Source organism: Panthera onca, chromosome A2 (assembly GCF_046562875.1).
Source record: "Panthera onca isolate mPanOnc1 chromosome A2, mPanOnc1 haplotype 2, whole genome shotgun sequence".
Lineage (NCBI taxonomy): Eukaryota > Metazoa > Chordata > Mammalia > Carnivora > Felidae > Panthera > Panthera onca.
In genome coordinates this window covers 13,913,424-13,938,666 of record NC_138340.1, presented here as the reverse complement: position 1 = coordinate 13,938,666, position 25,243 = coordinate 13,913,424, and the positions used below count along the sequence as shown (strand labels likewise).

The window sequence follows — 25,243 nt, the reverse complement described above, 5'->3', positions numbered from 1 at the left end:
TGAGTGGAAATCAAGGGTTGGTTGATTAACTCACTGCGCCACCCAGGCACCCCTCGTTGTTTATTTATTTATTAAAAAAAAAAAAAATTTTTTTTTTAATTTTTTTTTTTTCAACTTTTTTTTTTTTTTTTTTTTTTTTTTTTGGGACAGAGAGAGACAGAGCATGAACGGGGGAGGGGCAGAGAGAGAGGGAGACACAGAATCGGAAACAGGCTCCAGGCTCCGAGCCATCAGCCCAGAGCCTGACGCGGGGCTCGAACTCACGGACCGCGAGATCGTGACCTGGCTGAAGTCGGACGCTTAACCGACTGCGCCACCCAGGCGCCCCAAAAAAAATTTTTTTTAATGTTTATTTTTAAGAGAGAAACAGAAACAGAGTGTGAGCGGGGGAGGGGCAGAGAGGGAGACACAGAATCCAAAGCAGGCTCCAGGCTCTGAGCCGTCAACACAGAGCCAGAGGCAGGGCTCGAACTTGTGAACTGTGAGAGATCATGACCTGAGCTAAAGTCAGACGCTCAACGGATTGAACCACCCAGGTGCCCCACCCCTCATTGTTTATTACAGTTCTTCCAGCCTTTATAACAGAGGTGAAGCTGGATGGGTAAGAGACTCCATTGGGCAGATGAAAACACTGAGGTTCAGAGATGGACAGGGAAAAGTCCAAGTCCCTCAAAACCACCACTGGCCCAGAGTTTATTTGATGTTCTTTCCCAGGAAATTTCTTACATATCCTCACTAGCCTAGCACCTCTGAGGCTGGCTAGCCTGCCTTCCTTCCAACCACAATGATTTTCCTGAATTCCCCTCACCCCCTCTCCTTTTGTGCCAGTCACTGTGTAGGCCCCAGCGCTACAACAATGGCAAACAGTAGACAATTCCAAGGCTTTGAGAGTTTTCTAATATAGTGGGCAAGGCAGAGGTAAGTCAGATAATGGCACAGACATAAAATCAGTTAGGAGGCAGAGGTTCATCATGCTAAGAGGACAGCCAACCAGGCCTTGCCTTGGGGAGGTCAGGGAAAGCTTCCTGTAGTAGGTGACCTCACAAGGAGCTACAATCTGACCTTAGTTACCTCCAAAAGCCAGTTACCTCCTCCAGTGTTAGCTACCTCCAATAGCCAGTGATTCATTCATTCATTCATTCATTCATTCAATTATTCATTCATCAATTGAACTCCCATAGGTGCTAGGTATTCATGGATGCGGTGGGGACAAAACAGGCAAAATTCTTTCCAGAATGGAGCAAAGCAGGATAAGAGGAGGGAAGCAAAAGATGTAAGATCGTTCTGTAAATGAGTAAACCCCGGGAAGGAAATAAAATAGAGTGAAGGAAGAGTAAGCGCCCCCCCCCCCCAAAAAAAAAACCAAGATCCATCGAAATCCATCTAATCGACACTGCCACCTTCTCCCAAAGCCATGGGTACCTTATCACCCTCTAGCAGAGGGTGCAGGGAGGAGAAACTCCTTCCAGCGGACCTGGTTGCTCAGTCGCTCACCTAGCCACTAATTGAATTCCTTCTGTATGCAAAAGGCAACCTTCAGGGGATTACACAGACCACGCGAGGGTGGGGCGGGGATTCTGTGTGCTCTTGGGTGATCGCTCCCCTTCAGGACCTTGGGACCACGTCCGTAACTAGGGCTACAGGGTGGGTTATCCAGCAGTCCCAGAGCTGCCCTGATGGTCAAGACTGAGCTTTTTAAGGCAATACCTTTTAAGGCTGTCCTCCCCAAATCCCCCAAGGTGAGAGTGCGCGGATGGGGATGTTTATCCCCATTTTGCAGATGAGCAAGATGAAGCTCAGACGGGAGCAGATTCCCGCTAGGCAGCCCGGCGCGTATTGCCGAACAGACTTGGGTCTGTAGACCCTCCGCCTGCTACCCCCGCCCCTGCCCCCGCCCCGGTCCTCTTCCCCGTCCTGGTTCTCGCCCCCGCCCCCGCCCCCGTCCGGGGTGGCGCGGCAGTCTCTGCCCCTTTAAGAACGCCCCGCGGAAACAAGCAGGAAGAGGGTGGTGCTTTCTCCCAAGACGGATGTGCGCTGGAGCCAATGGGTGCTGCAGTCGCAGCAGCGGCGACCAATGGGCGTGGTGGGGGCGGGGCCGGGCGCCCGAGCCTGGTTCCCGAGGCGCGGCAGCCGCGGCTGGGGGCGGGGAGGGGGGCGCAGGACCCCAGGCGGGGGTCCCGGAGCCGGAGGCACGTGTCCCGGGGCGCCGGCAGGGTTGCCCCAGCTGGGGGCGCTACCCAGGCCTGGGCTGGTCTGGGTGCTGGGGCGGCGGGGGCTGGGGCCGATGGGCGGGGCCAAAGGCCGCGGGGGGAGGCGAACCGGTTGCGGGGGGAGCGGAGGGTCGGAGTGCTAGAGGGGGCGCGGCCGAGCGGGGGCAACCGGGGGTGGGGACCGAATGGGGCTGAAGGGAGTGGGTGGGGGCGCTGCTGCCAGAGAAGTGCAGGGCCTGGGCCCCCGAGGGGTGCGAGGGGTCGGGGGCCCCACACTGGTGGCGTCAAAGAGGCATGAAGCGTTGGGGCCCTGGGTGGGAGGTTGACGAAGAACCAGGCCTGGGCCGGGGGCGTCTAGAGGGCGTAGAGTGTTATGCGATCCGGAGAGGGGCGTCTGGGGACATCAGGGTGTTTACGGGTCGACTGAGTGGCTGCGGGGGTAGCTGGCCCGGGCTGGGGGCGGTGGTTGGGGGAGGGCGGAGGGCGAGTTATGCGGGCGCAGGGGATTGTGGGGGTAGGGGCTGGGAGGGTCTCAGAATATGGGGCCAAAGACCGGAAGGAGCAGGCAGGTGAGGGTTAGGGAGAGGATGCTGTGGGTTAGAATGATGGCTGGGCTCTACCAGCTCCGAGCTTGGGGCCTGGGGGAAGGGGACAGTTGATGGCCCAAGGAAGAGGCTGTAGAATCCCACGGGGGTCTTGATCACTCTTGTAAAGGAGGCTACTTTGAGAATGGTCTGGAGGCTTGAGAAGAGGAGAAAGGGCTCCCAGGGAAGAGTTTGGGCCAGGGTCTTTGGTGTTGGGGGAGTGGTATTAGGTTCAGGTTATGGAAAGAGAAGGCTTGGGATTTCTAGGTGGCTCCCCATAGGAGAAGGGGCAGCTGAAGGTAGGGAGCCCTGGTGAAGACTCAATTCCCTTTGGGCTCTAAAAATAGACTTCCTGAGACTTCAGTCGCCCTAAAAAAATCCCAGCACCCCCTTTGGGCATTTAATCAGATAAGCCCCAGGTTCAAATTCTGCCCCTGCAGTTGCCTTGCTCTGTGACCTTGGGTAAAATGACTTTGCCCCTCTGGGCCTCAATTTCCTTTGCTGCAAAATATGGGGGAGGGGAATGTTTCCTACTTCTCTGGGTATTTATAAAGACTAAAAGATAATTAGCTGTAATAATAGCTAACGTTGTTTGGGACTGATTGATGTCCACGGCTTGGTGGTTCTTTCCTCACTAGTATAGATGAGGAAATTGAGGCCTGGAGCCCCTGAGTCACACAGCAAGTGTTGGGCAGCGTGGCGAATGGATGCAGAGGAGAATTTGAGGGGCTGGGTGGTGGGATTCTTACCCCATCCATTCCCCCCACCAGGGCCAATTCCCGTCCCCCCAGCAGCATGGCATCCTGTGCTGAGCCCTCTGCCGCGGGCCCTGAGCCCGCTGCCCCACCGCCTGCTGGGGTCCCACCACTTGAGGACTTCGAGGTGCTGGATGGGGTGGAAGACGCAGAGGGCGAGGAGGAGGAGGAGGAGGAGGAGGAGGAAGATCTGAGTGAGCTGCCACCACTTGAAGACGTGGGGCAGCCTCCACTGGAGGAGGCTGAGCAGCCTGGGGCCCTGGCCCGAGAATTCCTGGCCGCCATGGAGCCTGAGCCCGAGCCCGCCCCAGCCCCTGATGAGTGGCTGGACATCCTGGGTAAGGAGCAGGGGTGGCTTGGGTTGACCCACAGGGCTTGGACAGCTCAGGTTCAGAAGTGACCTTGGCCTAGGCCCTCTTCTCCCCTGAGCCTCATTTTTCCTTCTCTGCTATGAAGTAGGTTTGAAATAAAACACGTAACCACGGTGATTGCCAGCCACAGGCAACTGGTTGAGATACTTCATGTTTAAGAATCCTTTTCATTGTCACATGCACACACACACACGCACCTGGTGTTATGTCCCTGTTTCCCAGAGCTGCTAACAGAGGCTCAGAGGGGCTGAGTCACCTGCCCGGAGCCACACAGCCAGCACACCAGGCGCTGGCAGCTCCCAACCCCCACTGCTGCTTTTTTTGGCATTTGTCTGGCAAGTGCCTGTCTCCTGAAAATGTGTCCATGGGTCAGATGTATCTGCGGAACGTCCCATTTTGTTCATGCTTCTGTCTGGCTCATAGCACGCATGAGCATTGTAGCTGCTCAGAGAAGTCCTGCAAGAAAGAAACTAGGGGAACCCACCCATATGCCCCACCTCATGCTAACAACTCTGGAAACTAGAAAACCTTTTGCTACTGGGACTGATACCTAGCGTATTTGATAATGTCGGTGTCCGCTAATAAATATGTTAGTAAAACATCATTTTTACACTGTTGACACTAATGTTAAAATAAGAGTGTTGAATAACACGGATACCGATAATACAGAATTGTCACTGATATTATCTTTATTGCCGATAAAAGCATTGTTACTTCTAAAAATAACACCAGGTAATATTTACTGAGCACTGGTTCTGTGCCAGGCCTATTTTATCATATTTTATCCTCACGACAACCCTGTGATGTAATTCCTACCATATCCCCATTTTGCAAATGAGGAAACCGAGGCTCAGAGAAGTGGCGGTGCCTGCCCAAGGTCACACAGCCCCCCTGGCTATATTAGAATTTGGGAAGCTCTTTACTGATATTAAGAGCTGCCCTGCTGTCCTTCTGCACGCAAACCTGATTTTGTCCTTTTATATTTGAGCCAGCCACTTTCTGAGGTCAGTATTTGGGCTTCTGTACGAGGGAACTGAGACTTTCAGAGGGTACTTGATTTCCCCAGGGTCTACCCCGGTGAGAGGCAGTGCCTGGTTGTAACCCTTCCAGGACACCCACCATTAGTGCCCAGAAACTTCTAGACACAGGGATCCCTAGGGATCCCCTAGGTCATTGGTTCTGAGACTGGATGTAGGGCATGTACAAGTCAAGGAGCAGCACAGAAATTTGGAACATTCTAGAATATTGCAGAATACCAGTCGATACTTTCTTGCCCTTAACTTTTAGTCTAAGGTACATTTCGAGTTGTGGTATATTCCAGACTGGTGGAATATTATGGAACGCAGATAAATGTCAGAATATGGGTGACTGTAGGTAGTATCAGTATGACAAGGCCCCACAGGTGTAAGCCCTCGATTGCCTGTGGTTGTCTTGGGATGTCAGTGGGTGTCTTTATTGTGGTTTGTAAGGGTGCTCGGCCTCATGCCTGCTTAGTAGCTGTTGGCTGTGACCATTTGGCCATTCCTGTGATTGCTTGGGGCATGGAGAAAAACATGAGCTCTGGGGCCATCACAGGCACTTTTGCATATAGGCCCTCTGGCTCTGTTTAACTTTTAAATTTAGCGATGTGGTGCTTTGGTAGGAACACACGCCTGGCGTCACAGGCACTCTGCTAACCAAGCAAACTGCTCACTGGGTGTCTCCAGGGGTCCCCCTGACTACCTCATTTCATGGTGAGGTAAATTGAGGCCCAAATGTCAAGAGCTGGATTGGAACCAGGGGAGGAAGATGGGGGTGGCTCCAGAGTCTCTTTACTGGATATCCCTGCCAGCCTGACAATGCTGGGCAGGACAACTTTTCTCAGCCCTTTGCCCTGGACGAGTCTTAATTTTCTTAAGATGATGGTCAGACAGGCCATTATCATCACCCCTCAAGTTAATCCTTTAATGCCCAGTGTCCAGCCAGGGACAGTTCCAGAGGCATGGAATCACCTGCCCAGTAAGTGGCAGAGCAGCTGTTTGAGGCTCAGCTGAGTGCTGGGGGAGGGGTACTCAGGGAGCAGGCACCCATCTAAGCCGCCTAGTGACAGGTTGCTCGTCCCTGGTCCCCGGCAGGCAATGGGCTGTTAAGGAAGAAGACGCTGGTCCCAGGCCCACCCGGCTCAAGTCGCCCAGCTAAAGGCCAGGTAGTCACTGTGCAGCTGCAGACTTCGCTGGAGAACGGCACTCGGGTGCAGGAAGAGCCAGAGCTGGTGTTCACGCTGGGCGACTGCGATGTCATCCAGGTGGGAAGGGGCGAGGGGACTGGCAGCTGCCCTGGGGTTGAGCGGAGGAGGCCAGGCGGGATGGAGGGGAGGTGGTGGTGGCTGGCAGGGGCTGGGCTTGGGGGCCGGAAGATGGGGGGGCCAGAGCAAACGTGGCGTTGCTGCTCTGCACCTGAGCCTGCCTGACCCCTTGCCCTTACACACCCAGGCCCTGGATCTCAGCGTTCCGCTCATGGATGTGGGGGAGACAGCTATGGTCACTGCTGATTCCAAGTACTGCTATGGCCCCCAGGGCAGGTGAGAACCTGTCACCAGCAGGGTCCCCATGGGGGACCCCTTTGCCTGCCAATTTTATATAAAAGAAACAGACTTAGGGAAGGGAAGTTACTCTCCAAGTCAGGTAGCTCATGGGTGGTGTACTGAGGAGGGGGGTGACAGTGGGGCCAGCCCCAAGACTTGAACCCTTTCCCCCCCTGCTCCCTAGCTAAACCAGCATGTCTGAGGTTCATTCATAGTGGCCGCTGGGTCTGAGTGCTGCTCTTGCCCCATCCCCCAGCAGGAGCCCATACATCCCCCCCCACGCGGCCCTGTGCCTGGAAGTGACCCTGAAGACTGCCGTGGATGGACCCGACCTGGAAATGCTCACGGGGCAGGAGCGTGTGGCTCTGGCCAACCGGAAGCGGGAGTGTGGCAATGCCCACTACCAGCGGGCTGACTTCGTGTTGGCTGCCAATTCCTACGACCTCGCCATCAAGGCCATCACCTCTAGCGCCAAAGGTGACTGCCAGGTCAAATCTTGCCATTCCCCTGCAGAGGCATCCACTAGTGTGCCAGAAACTTCCCTCTGCCACAGCGGGCCTCAGACTCCGAGTGTTCTAGAATATTCCAGAGTATGGATAGATGTTCAGCTATTCCTAATCTTTAGGTTAGGGTCCACTCGGGAGTTGCAGCGTATCCCTGATCAGTGGAACGTTACAGACGCAGGTGTATGTAGGAATGTGGGTGGCTGTAGACCGTGTCAATCCATGTGCCCTGTGTTAGGCCTTTGCGTTGCTTAGCCTCCATCTTACAGACTCCTTGATAGCGCCCTAAGGTTGGCGCTGGTCTTGATGTACGTTAGAAATAGGGAAACTGAGACCAGAGGACTCATGGAACAGATGGCAGGGGCTGGGCTTGGGGGATCAGATGATGGAGGCCCCGCCACTGGGAACTCAGAGCCCCCTTTCCCAGTCTCCTGTGACGGGGATACTCCGAGGCCCTCCCCACCCAGGCTCCTCTGCCATGAGGTACAGAAGGAGTGGGCCTTGGCCTGAGTCACACAGCATACGGGGCGCATTTCCCCGAAGTGGAAGGCGGCCGTCGCTCCGCAGATGGGCAGTGGTGGGGGCCTGGCAGTGTGGTAACCACTGCCGTGGTTGAGCACCATCCTCCCACAGTGGACATGACATTCGAGGAGGAGGAGCAGCTCCTGCAGCTGAAGGTGAAATGTCTGAACAACCTGGCAGCCTCCCAGCTGAAGCTGGACCACTATCGTGCAGCGCTGCGCTCCTGCAGCCTCGTGCTTGAGCACCAGCCCGACAACATCAAGGCGCTCTTCCGCAAGGGCAAGGTGAGCTGTGGGCTGCAGATGGATGGACCGCCAGCCACGGGCAGATGGGCATAGGCCGCAGGTGGGCAGGCTAGTTCCCCTGCCCAGAACAGTGGGGCTGGTTCCAGACTCTGGATTTGAGACGGGCATAAGCATCAGCCAGCCAAGCTCTCTGGGGTACAAGTGGGGAACCTGAGTCCTAGACAGGTGCTTTGGTATGGCCTGAATCCCAGTAATTCATTGACTGAGGCCAGACTTGAATCCTAGGTCCTATTATCCCTGACACCGCGGGGTAGCCTATTGGTGACTGCTCCTTGCATGTAATCCTCCATGGTTCCCATCTTTGTCGGAATAAAAGCCAAGTCCTCATTGCAGCCCTTGGGGCTCTGAGTCATCTGGTCCCCTGCCATCACCTTCTGCCTCTCCTCTTCATCCTGCTCAGCTTCCTCGCTGTTCCTGCCCAGGCCAGGTCTACTCCCACCCTAGTGACTTTGCACAGCCTATGCCCTCTGCCTGAGACATGCATACCCCAGATCCCCCCCGCCCCCCCCATGGGCCCCTCTCTGATCCCTTCAGGTCTTTGCTCTGATGTCATCTCCTCAGGAAGCTCTCCCGGCCACACACCCCTGCCCCCCTGCCCTGTCTTCATGTTTTCCATGTTGTCGTTAGCATTGACAGGTGTCATCATGGCTGTTACCTCCCTTGAGAGAAGCTGGAGATTTTGTCTGGCTCACTTGGTGTGAAATCTCTAGCCCTGCAAACAGGGCCAGGTACACAGGGGGTACCCAGTAAGTGCTGTGGAATGTAGGGATGAATTTGGCCTGTGAAGATTTGACCGTAATTGCTTTCGCCCCCATTTTTGTTGATCCTTGCCCTTGTGTATATGTGTGTGTGTGTGTGTGTGTGTGTGTGTGTGTGTCTGTGTGTGTGTCTGTGTCTGTGCGTATGTGTGTGTTGACAGGGAGTTCAGCACCTTTTATCAGTGAATGGAGGAAATTGAGATACAAGCAAATGGTGGATCACCCAGCCTGTTGATGAGAGGCATGAACAGGGCCTTTCTCCACCCAGCATTTTTAAAGCACTTGTGTGTAAAGTTCTGTGTAGAAACTTGGGAAGAAAATGCTGCCCCTATTTTTCAAAGGTTTATAATCCTCTTGGGGGCAGTGGGATTGTCTGCTAATGTGGTCTCATGCATGTTTGTATCTGCTGGTTGTAGTGACAGAAACGTTCTCAAACTGATTCAAGCAAGAGGAGGAATTAATAGCTTGTGGAACTGCCAGGGTGTTTGGCTTCAGGGATGGCTGGATCCAGGCATTAGCAATGTTGTGAGGATGCTGTGCCTGTCTGCTATGGGTTTCCCTCTCAACGTGACCAAGATGCTGCTTCTTACCCCCTCAAAAGACCAAGGCTTCCATCCTCCCCACTTAGCATCTGGTCTCTGAGTGACACCAGCATTGTTCAGGCTGGATCTCATTGGCTGGCTCTGAATCATCCACTGTAGCCAAAGCTTTGGAAACATTCACCTGGCTTCTTGAACCAGCCAGGGTGGCGAGGGAGGAGGTGAGGCCACACCCAGGTCTCCTGCAGAGGCTGAGACTGACATGTAGGGGTGGGAGCAGATTGGGATAACACCGCCTAGTGGGGCGCTCATGTAGTCGGAGGGCTCGGGAGTGAAGGTGGCTGGAACCCTGGGGTGGTTGTTGGTGATAGATTTGGGACTAGTCAGGGTGGCCAGGAGCCTGGCAGGGCTGGGTCTTTTGAAGACGACCACGGTCCGTTGTGGTTCTGGAGTGATGCCATCCATTTCCTCCCACAGGTGCTGGCCCAGCAAGGGGAGTACAGTGAGGCCATCCCCATTCTGAGGGCAGCCCTGAAGCTGGAACCTTCCAACAAGGTGAGCAGACAGGAGATGCCCTTGGGACTTGTCCTGCCAGCCTATCTGGGAAGTCATCCTGGAGTCTTGTTGTTCTTGCTGTGGTTTTCCCTATGGTGTTCCAGCCTGGGGAGTGACAGGGGATCGGTGGCTGAAGAGCCACAGCCAGCTGGCTGAGACCGTCACGACTCCTGCATAGGTGGTCTGGGCTCAGCCCTCCCGCACGGGGATCCCAGAGGCCAAGGGTGCCACTAACCGGGGCCGTGTCAATGTCTTCAGCTTTTCTCCTGGAATCTTCCTCTCTCCTGGCCACCTTGTGCTCTGCCTCCTCCACTGGTTACCTAGGGGGATAGAGATGGGGCCCCTACTTTGCTGATGCCCAGAGAGGGGCAGGTGGGACTTCCATGTCCCAGTGGACCCAGTCCAAAGTGACCAGGGGCCACAGAAAGGCAGAGCATCAGAGATGATGGTCCAGTTAGATGGTCAGGTTGCATGTTCTTAGCCCAAATGACACCCACCTCTTGCAGACGATCCACGCAGAGCTCTCGAAACTGGTGAAGAAGCACGCAGCCCAGCGGAGCACAGAGACCGCCCTGTACCGGAAAATGCTGGGCAACCCCAGCCGGCTGCCTGCCAAGTGTCCTGGCAAGGGTGCCTGGGTGAGCTGGGGCTGGCAGGCACAGGGATGCTCCCAGAGGAGGGGTAGGGGCTAAGGGTGGGGCACACCACGCAGAAGGAGTTTCTTCATTTTGCAAGGATTGATGTCCTTGTCAACCGGGCTGGACCATGCTGGAGACACAGAGAAGCCCCAGCCCTGTGTGGCCAGGGCTGGAGCAGGAGATGGAACACAATTTCGAGGGCTCAGGGCAGGGAATGATAGTGCTTCCAGAGGGGAAGGGGAAGTGTTCCAGAACAGGGGAGATTCGATGCTTGAGTAGGAGTTTGCCAGAAGGCAGGAAAGGCATTGTCCAGCAATGGTTTGCTGGGAGGCCTCTTTCGGCCGTGTTGGTAGGTGAAGACCAGGGTATCTGTCTTGACCACCCTCCGGCCTTCTCTTCCCTCCCCTTTATCCACAGTCCATCCCATGGAAGTGGCTGTTTGGGGCGACTGCCGTTGCCCTGGGGGGCGTGGCTCTCTCTGTGGTCATCGCTGCCAGGAACTGACCACCCAGGTGGCCACCACCCCTTCGCACACCGTGGACCCCACCCCGCGCTCCCTGACTTCCCCAGGCTCCCTGTCAACTGCCCTGTCTGATCTAGCCCCCTCCTCTGGGGCGGGAGCAGTGAGGTTTGGGGGCCATGTGGCCCTAGTGAGCCAGGAGGGACTATGGCCCTATAGGAGGAAATTGAGGCAGGGCCCGGGCTCCATATCCAGCCCGGGGGGAGGGGGCCCTCATTCCTCCAGACCCAATTTCCACTCCCACCCCCACCCCCTTGGGTTTGGTCTCAGCAGAGGCCGGCTTCAGTTTCTCCTTCCCAACAGGCCTGGGGGCAGCCCTTTCCTGACCCAGTCCCTCTCCAAGCACCACCACCCACCCACCCCGCCTGCTGCCCTCTGTCCAGGTTCTCCCTCCTACCCATTCTGTGAAATAAAGCCTCCTACCCCGCACTCTGCTGGCTCCAGTACCTTCTTCTGCTGTCACTTGGGGCGGGGCCAGAGACAGCCTGTGTCACATCCAGGGTCATGCAGGACTAGAGTGGGGGGTGTCTCCTCTCAGACCACAGCAGACCTGCTTTACACAGGGGGAAATGGAGGCCTGGAGAAGTGGGGCAAGGTGTTCAGGGTACCCAGCTGGACTCCGCAGGAGTTCACACCCAGCTGTGCCGGTTACCCCACTGCTGTCCTCTCTGTTGCCCCATCTGAAGATGGGGATCCTGGCAGGATCTAACTGGGTGCTGTGCTGAGACTTCAGTGGCCACAGGGGTCTGGCTGTGCTGCACGCTGACAGCCCCGTGTCTGGGTAGCAGTGCGGCCAGTGCAGAGGCCCTGGAGCAGGGGTGAGCCTGATGTGTTCAGGGTTGAGCAGAGTGTGTGGTCAGCAGAACTGGACCCTGCAGGGCCTCAGGGACTATGGAGAGGGGTTGGGGTTGATTCCAGGAGCTCCTCTTGATTTTGTTTACTTTTTCTCCCAATCTGAGGCTGTAGGATCATCTCCTTTAAATGCTGTGTACCATCACAGCCAGAACAGGTAGAGCCAGTGTTCAGGCCTCTGTCAATGCAGCACCTGAGACCCTTCTCAAGGCTTCATCCTGCCTCCAGGAAAGGAGATCTCTGGGAATAGATCACCGTTAAGGATCTGTCCTGCACCTGTCCCCTTACAGCCCAGGAGGGAAAGCCATTGGCCACAGCCACTCAGCAGAAGGTAGCAATCAGGCCTTGACCTTGCCTGCACCAGGCCCTTGCTCTATAAGCCTGTGGACACAGATCTGTGGACACCGATCTGTTGGTGGCTTGAACCCTCCTTTCCGCCATTCAGCCCCCTTAGGCTTCTACTTTGTACTCAGACAGGAGGGGGGCTCTGTGAGTGGTGCTGGGGTAAGGGCTGTGGGTTGGCCAGGCTCGGGGGACTGGAGTCCCAGGTAGGACACCCCCCCCACCCTTTCCTCAGACTTGCTGACCTCAGGCTGGGAAGCTGGCCTGAGGGGTGGCCAGTGGGATGGTGGGCTGGCTAGGGTGACTTCCTGGCGGAGGTTGTGAGAGTAACCACTGCCATCATTCCCAAGTGGCGATCACGTCTGTCATGGCACTCGTCCACCGGGTACCCACGGCGGCCTCATGCTGTGTCCATTTTTCACATATTCTGGAGGCAAGTTCTTTGTCAGGTAGTATATTGTGAATATTTTCCCCATTCTGTGGCTCACTTTCCATTTTCTTAGAGCAGATATTTTTAATGAAGTCCAATTTATCAGCTTTTTCTACCTTTCTGTGTGCTTTTTGTCAATATTTGCTAAATCTAGTTTGTAGGGATATTTTTAGGCTTTTTTTTTTTTTTTTTTTTTTCTGTTTAACGTCTATTTATTTATTTTGAGAGAGAGAGAGAATCCCAAGCAGGCTCTGTCCTGTCAGCACAGAGCCCAACGTGGGGCTTGATCCCACAAACTGTGAGATCATGACCTAAGCTGAAATTAAGAGTTGGATGTTTAACCGACTGAGCCACTCAGACTCTCCTAGGCTTTCTTTTAAATGGTTTATGGCTTCAACTTTTCTATGGAGACCACAGTTCACTTTCAGTGAACATTTGTATATAGTGTAAGGTTGGAGTTAAGGTTCATTTCTTCCCCTATAGCTATCCAGTTGTTCCAGAAACATCTGTGGGGAAGACCTTCTCTTCCCTAGTGAGTTACTGTGGCAGCTTTGTAAAAAAATCAGTTGACCACACACGTGAGTCTTCTGGCCCCTACTCCATGCTGAGGGTCTCTGTGTCCTCTTTGTGGGTCCCACACTGGGTCCCATGCTGTCTTGAAGACTAGTTTTTTAGTAACAGTGGAGTCCGGCTGAGTGTGTCTTCTCCCTTTGCTCCAAGGATTTTTTGGTTGTGCCCATTATTAGCTGAGCAGATCGAGGCTCAGAAAAGAGTCAGCTCCTGTCCAGGGTCCCATCACCCAAGAAACAATAGGCGGGATTAGGCCCAGGTCAGCCTGCCTCCAGAGCCCATGCTCTGACCCCCAGCCAATTCTACACCTCTCTGCAAGTTATAGCCAGAAATGAGAGAGGCTTTGAATGCCATCGCCAGAAGTGTGAAGTTTAGAACGTTCATTCCTTTGGTCATTTTAGCCTCAATTGTGTGAATGGGGTGGGTGGGGTAGGGTGTCCAGGATGAGGGGCATTGAAGTGTCCCTGAAGACTCAGGAGTCCTTTAGCAGGCATAAAGAGTGCTCCCAGGACTGGCATGGCATGTCAAAGGTGTGCCGGCTGGGCAGTACGTGATACATTCAGAGGACAGCTAGGATGGATATTCTTTCATATGAAAACAGGTATCAGTGCCTCCTGTGTACTTGGTCCTAGGCAATGACTCAGCCTTGCCTTGCCCTTGAAGGGTACAGCTCACAGTGGGCTGTGAATTGGAAGTGAGCATGATAGAATGAGGTGTGTGTGTGTGTGTGTGTGTGTGTGTGTGTGTGTATGGGGGGCGGGGGGAGAGGGAGGCACTCACATCTCCTGAGCACTTTGATGAAGCATCCTTTGCATGCCTCCATCTCATGTCATCCCTAAAGGACGAGCTCCTGGGGCGTGGGTGAGGGCTGGCTGGAGTCACCCAGCATGGTACCATTAGGTCCCTGAATGCCTGTCCTCTGTTTTTCCTCCTGGTGGAACTCACCTCCACTCCTTTCCATGCAGATAGGGCTGGTTCCCCACCAGCCTTCAGGGATGGATCTGCAACCCAGGCCTGACCAATCAGAGCGTTCTAGCACCCTGGCCACAGTGATTGGCTCCACACTGTGACCCACAACGAGCCAATCAAAGCCTTCCCTGAAACTTCTGGACCCAGAGGAAGTAGATACTCTTCTACTCTAGAGGATGCTGAGTTGGGGCTGATGGCCTGGTACTGCTGTGGTTATCTTTGTCTCTGTGAAGAGGGTCCTGAGAGTGAAGGCCATCCAGAGAGCAGAGCTGAGAGAGAGACTGAGTCACGGTGATCCTATTCAGCTCCTGGAGCTAGCTGTGCCCCGCCCCAGGTCTATCATTTCTTCACTCTTTTGAGCCAATAATTGGGGTTTTTTTTATTTTTTAATATATGAAATTTACTGTCAAATTGGTTTCCATACAACACCCAGTGCTCATCCCAAAAGGTGCCCTCCTCAATACCCATCACCCACCCTGCCCTCCCTCCCACCCCCCATCAACCCTCAGTTTGTTCTCAGTTTTTAACAGTCTCTTATGCTTGAGCCAATAATTGTTTTTGCCTGAGTCAGCCTGGATTTTCTGTTGCATGTGGGCATTTAGAGGAGGGAAGTCTTCTGGGCTGTATCAGTTTTGTTCTATGGCCTGGTGTGTCCTCCTCAGGGAGCCTCCCTGACTGGGCTGAGGACAGAAAGGAGTAATCATAAATGCTTGTGGACAGATGGATGGGTGAAAGGAAGAAAATTACCATGGAGGGGATCGGCTGTGGAGCCGTCAGAGTCCCCTAAGCATGAAAGTGTTTTAACTGACTTTGAACATTTTCCAGAAGGTATAGCCAGCACACAGGCCACCTTTGAGGAAGAGTCTGCATGGTCATCACTATAAACTCTTTCCAGGTAATGCTAGGCCGTACCTTCTTCATTGCTCACGGTGAGGATAATACAGCTGATCCATGAAGCAAAATGGTGGTTTGGGGACACTTGGAGCCCCACCTGATACAGATCAGTAAAGAAGTAACTCAGCAGACCTAGGCTGTCCAAGCCCTGCACGTTCCCAAGAAAGGACTGGCCCTCGGTCTGCTCCTGGCAGGTCACATCTACGTCTAAGTTCTTGGGATGTCCTGACCGATAAAAGTGTCTGTTTATTTAAGACCTTGGGCCACACCAGAGAGTCTATGCTAATAATATACTTTAGGGTGGGGCTTTTAGCCAGATGGTATCAACTTGACCTATGGAGGGGCTGGAGACTGAGGTCAAGCACATGGGTGGTCAGCCTTCCTCCCCAGTAGAAACTCTGGATAATGAGGCTCGGGTGAGCTTCCCTGGTTGGCAGTACTGTGTGTGTGTGTGTTGTCGCAAAGGTTGTGACAGGTCTGCACCTGGACGCTTGTGCCTGGTTTCTCCAGGGCTCTGCCTCACGCATTCTCCTCCTTTGAGGACTTTAGACTGTCCTTTCACTGTGATCAACCATAGCCATGAACAGAACAGCTTTTCTGAGTTCTGTGGATCCTTCTAGTCAATCATCAAACCTGAGCGTAGTCTTGGGGATCCCCAACAACAGATGTCTTTACTCCCTGTCCCAAGAAGGACTGTTAGCCTCCCCGATGCACAGATGAGGCCTGAGGGCCTACAAGCTAGACTTGCTGGCTCTGAGATGCCCAGCTGAGGGGGCAGTGAAGCAGGCATTGGACCCTGAGGCTGCATGCTGGCTGCCCCACCACGTAGAGGGACTCTCTCCAAAGTGAGTGCCCTAATGAGTCCTTGGCATTCTGTCTGCTGCAAAGTAGTATGTTTCAGAATCCCTGAGGCTCATTTGCTGACTGAACAACTGAGTTTGTAGGAGGCTGTGGGACAGGTGTGCAGAGATGTGGCTCCTAGGGCCAGGGGCTGCAGAAATTTTAAGGTGTTCCCGAGATTTCTCATTCTATATCATCTCAGGACTAGAAGTGGGACAGATCTCATTCCTGTGATTATGTTATTGGGCCAACTGACTTTAAGACATGGGGATAATCTGAGTGGGCCTGACTCACTGGTTGCAGACGAGGAAATCAGAGGGATTTGAACCATGAGAGGGGTTCGGCATTCAACACTCAGCATTCTCCCTCTCAATAGAGGGAGGCTTTCTCTTGCTGAGATGGAGGAGGCCATGTGGCTAGCACCTGAGAGTGGCCCCCAGCTGACAGAAAGGAAATGGGGACTATAGTCCTACAACCACCAGGAAATGAGTTCTGCCAACAGGCTCAAGAAGCTTGGATATGGATCCTTCTCCAGTTGAGCCTCGGGATGAGGATGTAGTCCAGCCAGCACCTCCATTGCAGCTTCATGAGACCTTGAGCAGAGGACCAGTTAAAACATATCACTCCTGGGCACTGTGAGATAATAAATGTTTATTGTTTTAAGCCACGAAGTTTGAAGTATTTTGTTACATAGCAGTATATAACTAATACACATATTAGTAATAGCTATTAGCAATAGCTGACTAATGGTGTTCATCCCAGTGTGGTTGAAAAAATTTTTTTTTTTAACGTTTATTTTATTTTTGAGACAGAGGGAGACAGAGCATGAACGGGGGAGGGTCAGAGAGAGAGGGAGACACAGACTCTGAAACAGGCTCCAGGCTCCGAGCGGTCGGCACAGAGTCCGACGCGGGGCTCGAACTCACGGACCGCGAGATCATGACCTGAGCCGAAGTCGGCCGCTTCACCGACTGAGCCCCCCAGGCGCCCCCCAGTGTGGTTTAAAAACACATAAACTGCAAACAACATAAAGATGTGACAGAAAGGGATTATATATATAAACTGTTGTAAACTCATTAATAATGATTTCCAGGGGTGCCTGGGGGGCTCAGTCGGTTAAGCGTATGACTTTTGGCTCAGGCCTTAATCTCGCGGTTCATGAGTTCAAGACCCTGCATCGGGCTCTGGGCTGACAGCTCAGAGCCTGGAGCCTGCTTCAGGTTCTGTGTCTCCCTCTCTCTCTCTGCCCCCCCCCTCCCTTTTTCTCTCTCTCAAAACTAAACATTAAAAAAAATAATAATAATTACTTCCATGATGATGCTATTTGTCATTGGTCCAGGGCCCAGCTTTTGTGTAAATGCCATTATTATCCCTGTTTTATGATGTGAGCACACTGAGAAGGGTAAGACATGTCCAAAGCCATATAGGGGATGAGGAGCAGACTAGAGTCACTGTTCCCATCATAGAGCTAGACCTTCTGCAATGAGCTGGCCAGGTGGAGTGCACACCCAGGGGCCATCCCATTGGACCAACCAGCTTCAAATTCCTTGGGTCAAGTAGTTTTGCTTTTTTTTAATAAAAAATTTTTAATGTTTATTTATTTTTGAAAGAGAAAGATCAAGTGTGAGTGGGGAAGGGGCAGAGAGAGAGGGAGACACGGAATCTGAAGCAGGCTCCAGGCTCTGAGCTGTCAGCACAGAGCCTGATGCTGGGCTCAAACTCGTGAACTGTGAGATCATGACCTGAGCCAAAGTCAGACGCTTAACCAACTGAGCCTCCCAGGCACCCCTGGGTGACGTAGTTCTTAGAGACTTTGGAGGGCGTGCCAATGGCTGATGGTTCCTCCATTATCGTTCCTGGGGTTCCATTGGGAGCCACTGGAGCATTAAGGGTAAAGTGGAGAAATGCTTGGTACTAAGCAGCAGAGCCCATGGTTCTGTGCTCTTAATTCTCTTGACTTCTCCAAGTCTTGGTTTCCTCATCTGGCGGATGAGTCCAAACCACTGCATTCACTCCCAAAGGCAGTCGTGGATGCCAAGCACAGAACCTGGTGTATTTTAAGCACTCAATATTCCTACTGTTGTCTATTTCTCAGATAAATCCACAGAGGCTCAGAAAGGGGTCATGCCTTTCCCACTGTCACACAGGGAGCTGGTCAGCCTTCAAAGCTGGCTCCTCCTGTGTTCTCCATTCAGCAGTCCACCTGTCTCTACCCTCCCCATCCTCTACTCTGACCAACCACTCCTCACCTGCCTTATTCCTGCCCTTCCGTGATCCCTCTAGGCACTGAGCCCTGCCTACTCCAATATTTACCTGGCCCAGCTCCTGGATAAACAGCTGGGCACAGACAGTGGGCAGAGGGGTCAGTGTGTGTGAGCAAGTGCTGGCATCTTCCCTGTAGGATGGACTGACCCCAGGTGAAGGGTAGAGGATTCCAGAGTTTTAACCCTTAAGCCTTAGGCAGGCTGCGGTTGGAATCTCTGTGGCAGCATGTGAAAACTTTCTGAGCCTTATTCTCATCTACAAAACTGGCTGGTAGTTGTGTTGTGAGAATTAAATGAGATCATTTATTCATTCAACACTCATTTCCTGAGCAGCTACTCCATGCTAGGCCCTGGGCTGAGGGTGTTCAATGAAGAAATATAGAGAAAGGGACCCAGGTTTTAGAGGCAGGGTGAAGGGTAATCAGGAGGGCTCTGGGTCAGAAAGATCTTAAGTTCAAGTTCTAGCCAGCCCACTCATTGGCAGGGCCAATACCCTTGAGTGCTTGCCTCAGGCCTCTGAGCCTTAGTTTCTCCATTTGTAAATGGAGATGTTAATGGCAGTTACGGGAAAAGGTTTCAAGGAGTCTAGCATGGCCTTGGGGTCAGCAGTTCATGGTCAGATGATAGTGCCAACTTGGCAGCGGTGGGCAGATCTAAGGAGATCACCTGAGTAGAGATAGACAGAAGGCCCATGAACTTCACCTTCCTCTCTCACCTTAAAATCTTCATCCTATGACTACTGTCTGTAATTAGATTGAAGGGAAAAAGAAAACAAATCGAGAACTTTCCATAGGTTAGGATACCCAGAGCCCAGGAGAAGCTTGCCTGGACAAGCCAGACCTGGTCTCCAGCCTCAGTTTCCCCACCTGTAAAATGAGAGATTGATAAAATTGCAGTTCCTGTGAAAAAACAGTCTGGCAGGTCCTTGAAAGGTTAAACAATTACCATAGAACCTAATAATTTCACTCTTAGGTATAGACTCAAGAGAGGGGAAAATATTTGCCCACACAAAAGCTTGTACATTGAGTGTTCACAGCAGCACTGTTTATAATAGTCAAATGGTGGAAACAACCTAAATGTCCATCAGTGGATGAATGAGTAAACAAAATGTGGCCCATCCACACAATGGAATATTAGTTATAAAAGTGAATGAATTATTGATACATGCTACAACGGGACCAGCCTTGAATATATTAACCTTGAAAACGAAACAGCCAGTTATTTTACCAATGAAATGGGCTTATTCAGGAATAGCAGAGGAATTGCAACTCAGGACATGCAAGCTAGGGTATCGGCAAAACCAAACAAAAGAGATGAAACATTACCTCCTAGAGAAAAGAGAGGAAGTTGGGAGGGGCTGCCTTGAATGAAAGTCCATTGGAGGAAAGTCGAGGTAGTGAGTTTCTCATTGGGTGAGTTGTGGCAGTGTCTTATTGGCTGGGGTATTGCTGGGTGAGGAGAAAATCATCCTTTGTCCTGCTGGGGTATAGTAAAGTAGACTTCTTCCTGTTGGGGTCTGCAATTAACAATGAGTCAGTAGGGCACAGAGCTCCTTCTGACCTCCTGATTCTATTTTAAATGAGGTTGCCTTCATTCACTTTCACAAAAACATCATGCTGAGTCTTTCACTGAGTGCCAGTCACAGAAGGTCACATATGGTATGATTCCATAGATATGAAATGTTCAGAATAAGTAAAACCATAGACACAGAAAGTAGGTTACTGGTTGCAGGGGCTGGGAAGGGGGGATGGGGAGTGACTAGTGGGTAGGGGTTTCCTTTCTTTTTTTCTTTTATAAAGATTTTATTTTGGGGGGTACCTGGGTGGCTCAGTTGGTTAAGCATCTGACTCAATTCTGGCTCAGGTCATGATCTCATGGTTTGTGGGTTCCAGCCCTGTGTCCTGCTTCGCGCTGGATGTGGAACCTGCTTAGGATTCCCTCTCTCCCCCTCTTTCTGCCCCTCCTCCCCTCAAAAAATTAATTGAAATATTTTATTTATTTTTAAATGTTTTTTTTTTTTTTTTTTTTTTTTTTTTTTTTTGAGAGAGAGAGATCACGAGCGGGGAAGGTGCAGAGAGAGAGGGGAACAGAGGACCTGAAGCAGTTTCCGTGATGAGCCGCACACTTCATGGGCTGAGCCAGCCAGGTGCCTGGTGTACCGGTTTTCTTTAGAGATGATGAAAATTTCCCCAGATGAGATAATTGTGGCTGCACAGCATTGTGAATGTATTAAACGCCACACTTTAAATAGCACACTTTAAATGGGTTAATCTTATGATATATAAAATGTTTTTTTATGTTAACTTTTTTTTTTTTAAACATTTATTCATTTTTGAGAGTGAGACAGACAAAGCATGAGTCGGGGAGGGGCAGAGAAAGAGGGAGACACAGAATCAGAAGCAGGCTCCAGGCTCCGAGCTCTGAGCTGTTAGCCCAGGGCCCCACGCGGGGCTCGAACTCACGGACTGCGAGATCATGACCTGAGCTGAAGTTGGACGCTCAACCGACTGAGCCACCCAGGCGCCCCTATGTTAACCTTTTTTAATGTTTATTTTTGAGAGAGAGAGAGAGAGCGTGAGCAGGAGAGGGGCAGAGAGAGAAGCAGACTCCAGGCTCTGAGCTGTCAGCACAGAGACCGGTGCGGAGCTGGAACTTACGAACCTTGAGATCATGACGTGAGCCAAAGTCCAAGGCTTAACCTACTGAGCCATCCAGGTGCCCCCATAAAGTGTTTTCTTAAAATGGGAAAGCTGCATAACCACCATATTTCAGGAACCTTGGGGATGTAGAATTTTATTCTAATAAAAGTCTACTCTTATCATGAGCAAAATTTCCTGCTTCCCCATCACCCCCAATTCCCTAACAGCCCGGGCCAGGGAATCCCATCTACTTACCTTAAGGGAAGCCCCACTAGCCCAACCCAGCGTCCAACGCGCGCTCGGTTTGCATAGTCACGCCCATTCACCGGGCCAATAGCCAGCCCCGCCCCCCACGTGTTTTGCACCGGCCCCGCCCCCTTCACGCACAGGCTACCACTCTCAACAGAAACCAAAGGCGGTAGGTTTGGTGCGACTTCATAAATAATGCATCACGTCAGCGGCCAGTGAGGCGTGGCTTCGGCCAGCCTGGCTGAGTCAGGGTCATGAATAATGTATATTGAGGCGGGGCCTGGAGGGGTGCGCGTGTCGGGGCGGAGTCCGGGCACGGAAGTGACCCTCTCCGGGGCCTTGAGAGGTGGGGCCATCCACACTTCATGAATATACAGCACCTGGGGCGGTGACTGTGAGCTTCGCCAGGCCCACAGGGGGCGCGACCAGCTGCGTTCATGAATAATGCAGCGGTCGGCCGGCCGTGCAGAGGCTACTGTGGGCCTCGCTAGATCCAGAGGGGGTGTGGCCAGCCGTGTCTCATGAATAATGCAGCGCGTCAGCGGGCGGCGGGGCGTGGCGTGGCCGGCGCTCCGGCGCTGGAACCGTGAAGGGGGGGCGGGGGAGCGATGGTCGCAAGATGGCGGCGCTGAAGGAGGATCGGAGCTACGGGCTGTCCTGCGGGCGGGTGAGCGACGGCAGCAAGGTGTCTGTGTTCCACGTGAAGCTTACCGACAGTGCCCTGAGGGCCTTCGAGAGCTACCGCTCCAGCCAGGTGAGCGGCGTGGAGCCCGGCGCGGCCGTCGGAGAAGTCGAAGCGCAGGCCGGCCTCACGCGCCCCTCGCGGAGGCGTCCTGGCCTGGGGGCGCGGGGTCCGGCGTCCGGGTTGCTGTTCTCGGGTCCCTGGGCCGACAGGTCGCGGGGTGGGCACCTGTCCAGCTTGGAGCGCGGGGAACTGCGTTCCTTTACGGCGCTGGGAGGTGACACTGGCGGGCGGCCCGAGGCGGCCGAGGGACCCGGAGCTCGCGCGTCTGGTCCGGGAGTGGGGGTGGGCGACTAAGTCGGCACCCGGAGGCTCCAGAGCCTTTCCCGGCTCACCCAGCACCTGGGCAGGAACTGAGCTGTTCACCTGGCCGGAGGACAGGGTGGAGGGGAAGCTTGGGGCTTCTCCGTCTGGGTGCCAGGCAGGGTGGATCAGTGGGGCACCGCTGTCGGGGCACCTGTGGAGATCCTGTTCCGTTTGTGTGGGGAAGCTGTGTTTTCATTGGGAGGGCCGGCTTTGACACCAATGGAGCCCTTGGAATTGGGCTCATTGTTGGTTCTTGGGAAGGGGCGTTTGGACAGAAACTGACAGCTTGTTTCCAACTCCCCTACTCCTCGCAGGTGACCCTGCCTTACTGGACATTTTTAGAGAGTGGGAATGTTTTGGGGGGAAGAAGGTGTGTATGTGGGGGGTCGCTGGCATGGTGCCTTTCCCAGGCTGGGAGCCCTTTGTGGGCACCTAGCTGCTGACTCTCAAACTTCTCAGGGACTGATTTGGGCCCATCCGGGGAAGTTAGAGGCGTTTCACTTCTGCCACCTGGCTCAGTGTGCGTGGGTTGGGGGGAGGCTGCAGTGCACCTTCTTTCAGGCCCGATTTGGGGGCACATCTGGGACCCTGATCAGAAACTTGCTTCTTCCCATTTCTGTTTGAGTCATGGCGCCCTCCGTCTGTGTTGGGACAGAAGTTGCAGGTGCCCGGAGTGGTCAGGACCTGAGGAGAAGTGGCTTGGGAGCCCTTTTCCTTGTTGCCTGGAAAGTGGGGACTTTGCAGTCATAAAGTGGCTGGGGAGGGGTCTGGTGTCCGGCTCATGGAGGCCCTGCTCCATGTGTGCATGTGTGTGTGTGTGTGTGTTTGTGTATACTGGGAATGGGGGGGCCGAGGGCGGGTGAGGAGAGAGACTAACTAGGAAGGAATGTGGCTTTCTTCCTGCCCCAGACTTGTTCAGCACCATTAGCTAAGCCGGGAATTTCTTCCCCTGTTAACGTTCCCACCACTTTCCTGGTGCCCACCCTTCCCGTGCTTCTTCCCACTTTTTTTTTTTTTGGGGGGGGGGCAGTTTCCTTCCTGTCCTGGTGTCACAGTTTCCCATTCACAGAAGAGGTCTCTTTTTTTTAGAAGAGCGAGTTCTCCCCTTGTCAAAAGGATCCCTCAAGATGAGGCTAAGGTGCCCTTGCAGGTGAGGAGGAGGTGGTGGGGACACTGTGTCCAGCTTAAGTCTCCTTTCCTTGTGGCATTCCGGTCTGGAGTCTTTTCCCTAGGCAGTTCTGACTTGTCCTGCAGGAAGGCGGGCTTTCCTAGAAACAGCTGGGGGAGAGAGCTCATGAGTCATGTAAATAAGGTGAACTTGGTACCTGGTCACTTAAGAGCCCCGCCTTCCCTGCCATGCTGCCCTTGCTTGATCTGGTTGTCCGGAAGGTCTGCCTATGTGTCCACCTCATGCTGTCATACTGCTATTTTTAATTTAGGGTGTTGGTTACATCCCCTAACTAAGCTGGATCTTCCTCATGTGAGGGTGAAGGTAACTACAGACTCCAGCTTATCCCCCTCGAAGCACAGCTGTGTATGACAGTGTTGATCAGCCAGGAGGGGCTCCCTCAAAGAACTTCTCCAAGCCAGTAGGGGCATCTAGGCCAGCTGGGCTAAACTTTGAGGGTGACCCAAATTTGAGTTTTTCTCGGAAGCCGACTGATAATTTAAGTTACTTGGCAATTTCATATTTAATATTACTTGTTGGGCGTTGTAGAGGATTGAGCTAAAATCAGGGCGGCTTGGGTGCTTTTGGGTGGTGGGCATGGGGACAGTGACTTGAAGAACTGGTCTGTGCGACCAGAGAAGTGTAGGGGTTACTAACAAAACCTCTTATGTGCAGTTGTCAATAGTGTCTGGAGTTTTCTATTCTGTAGCACTGTGGTTATTATATGGTTTGTCAATAGCAACTTGTGGAGAGGGTTTTTATTTTTACTTTTAATTGCAAAGAGACTTTTACGGACTCAGATGTGGCAGGGGACCGGAGAGGAAGTTACTGCGAAATTTTCTCTGTGGCCAAAGAGAGCCTGTAATCCTAGCTGTTGGAGGAGCCTGGGTAGAAGTCCCCCATGGTTTCTCTCTCCAGAGGGGTGTGGAGTGTGAGCTGCCTTTGTGTAGACCTAGTGGCCAGTCTGGAATGTAGCAGAAGGTAATATACACAGCTGCCACCGTCTAGACTTAGGCTTCGTGAAGCTTCTTCTTGAATATAAAAACTCGAGTGAGTCCCGAGGCAGCTACGCCTGTAGATCTCCCATTTCACTGTGGGCTACTTCTGGGAGAGAAGAGGGCGGAGGTATAGATCCATCCTTGCAAGACAGCATCATGCACCTGCTTAGAGAAGTGTTCCCTGGCCACTCTGAGGAAGTGACCCTCCTTGGGGCACCTGCCTCAACCACCTGGGTATTTCTGTTGCTGGGTGACCTTCTCTCCTGGTTTATAAGCTCCTTGGTGGAGAGGAGCATATTGTCGTTAAGGAAAAATTGAGGACCCAGGGAGGGGCTCAAGATGCCTGAAGATTGTAGTCTGAGTTTGAATCTTGGTTCTACCTGCTTGAGGCCCTGGGCTAGTGAGTGACCCCTCCCAGTCAAGATTCCTCCCCTTTGGGGCTATGAGGATTCCGGTGCCTGATCCTCTCCCAGCTCTGGATCCTTCTTGTCCTCAGGACTGTGCATATTCCAGTATCTGACCCTTCCCAGCTCTGACTCTTTCTTCTTGCAGGGTTGCAAGGTCCTACTGCCCGACCCTTTTTTGAGCTCTGGATTCTTCTTCTCTTAGCTGGGAGGTTCCTAGTGTCTGGCCATGTCTGAGCTCTAGATCTTTCTCCTCAAGACTGTGAGGGTCCCAGTACCCAACCCCTCCCAGTTCCAGATCCTTCTGTCAGGGCTGTGTGGGTCCCAGTGCCCTGCCCTCTCTCAGCTCTGGCTCCTTCTTCTCTTAAGGCTGTGAGGATTCTGTTGACATGTGTGTGGCCATCAGTGCAGCCCTAACACCCCCAACCTCCCTCCTCCCTGTTCTCAGCACTTGGCACTTGTACCCAGAGCTGGTTCCCACCTGGAGGTTTGAATAGACTTTGTGGGAGGCAGGGAGCCTGGGTTCCTGCATCCACCCAAATCTGATCGAGCAGCTGGTTTGCACAGGGCTACTGCTCAGGTGCTGTATGTTCAGAAGTGACCGAGATGGGCCTCTAGTGTCATGAGCTGACATTCTGGAGGCAGGAGGCATATAATAGTGAACAAGACAGCACAGAAATGGGCACAAAGAACTTGACAGCTGCCAGCAGCAGGAAGGAAATAAAATGGGATGATGTGATGCTGTGGGGTGGT

General features: G+C 53.1%; 2 protein-coding genes across 4 annotated transcripts in view; both read left to right on the top strand.

Annotated features, from left to right (window-relative positions):
* Nucleotides 1-2,083: 2,083 nt before the first annotated feature.
* Nucleotides 2,084-11,252, top strand: FKBP8 (FKBP prolyl isomerase 8). Of its 2 annotated transcripts, XM_078443199.2 has the most exons (9): nucleotides 2,084-2,189; nucleotides 3,565-3,887; nucleotides 6,035-6,204; nucleotides 6,392-6,480; nucleotides 6,740-6,960; nucleotides 7,620-7,792; nucleotides 9,588-9,665; nucleotides 10,172-10,303; nucleotides 10,721-11,252. In XM_078443199.2, the coding sequence occupies exons 2-9, from the start codon at nucleotides 3,590-3,592 to the stop codon at nucleotides 10,805-10,807; spliced, it is 1,248 nt and encodes a 415-aa protein (XP_078299325.1). In that variant the 5' UTR covers nucleotides 2,084-2,189; nucleotides 3,565-3,589; the 3' UTR covers nucleotides 10,808-11,252. The 2 variants fall into 2 exon arrangements, with proteins under 2 accessions (XP_078299325.1, XP_060486660.1); XM_060630677.1 differs by lacking the exon at nucleotides 2,084-2,189 and having other exon boundaries at nucleotides 6,743-6,960.
* A 10,202-nt stretch (nucleotides 11,253-21,454) lies between these two features.
* ELL (elongation factor for RNA polymerase II) overlaps nucleotides 21,455-25,243 on the top strand; it is a 78,472-nt gene continuing 74,683 nt past the window's right edge. For both annotated transcript variants that reach the window (XR_014136569.1, XM_081792261.1), the window contains exon 1: nucleotides 21,455-21,626. Coding sequence is in view for 1 of the 2 variants with exons in the window: in XM_081792261.1 (XP_081648387.1) it covers nucleotides 21,492-21,626 (135 nt within the window). In the remaining variant the exon portion in view is untranslated. The remainder of the gene's footprint in view (nucleotides 21,627-25,243) is intronic.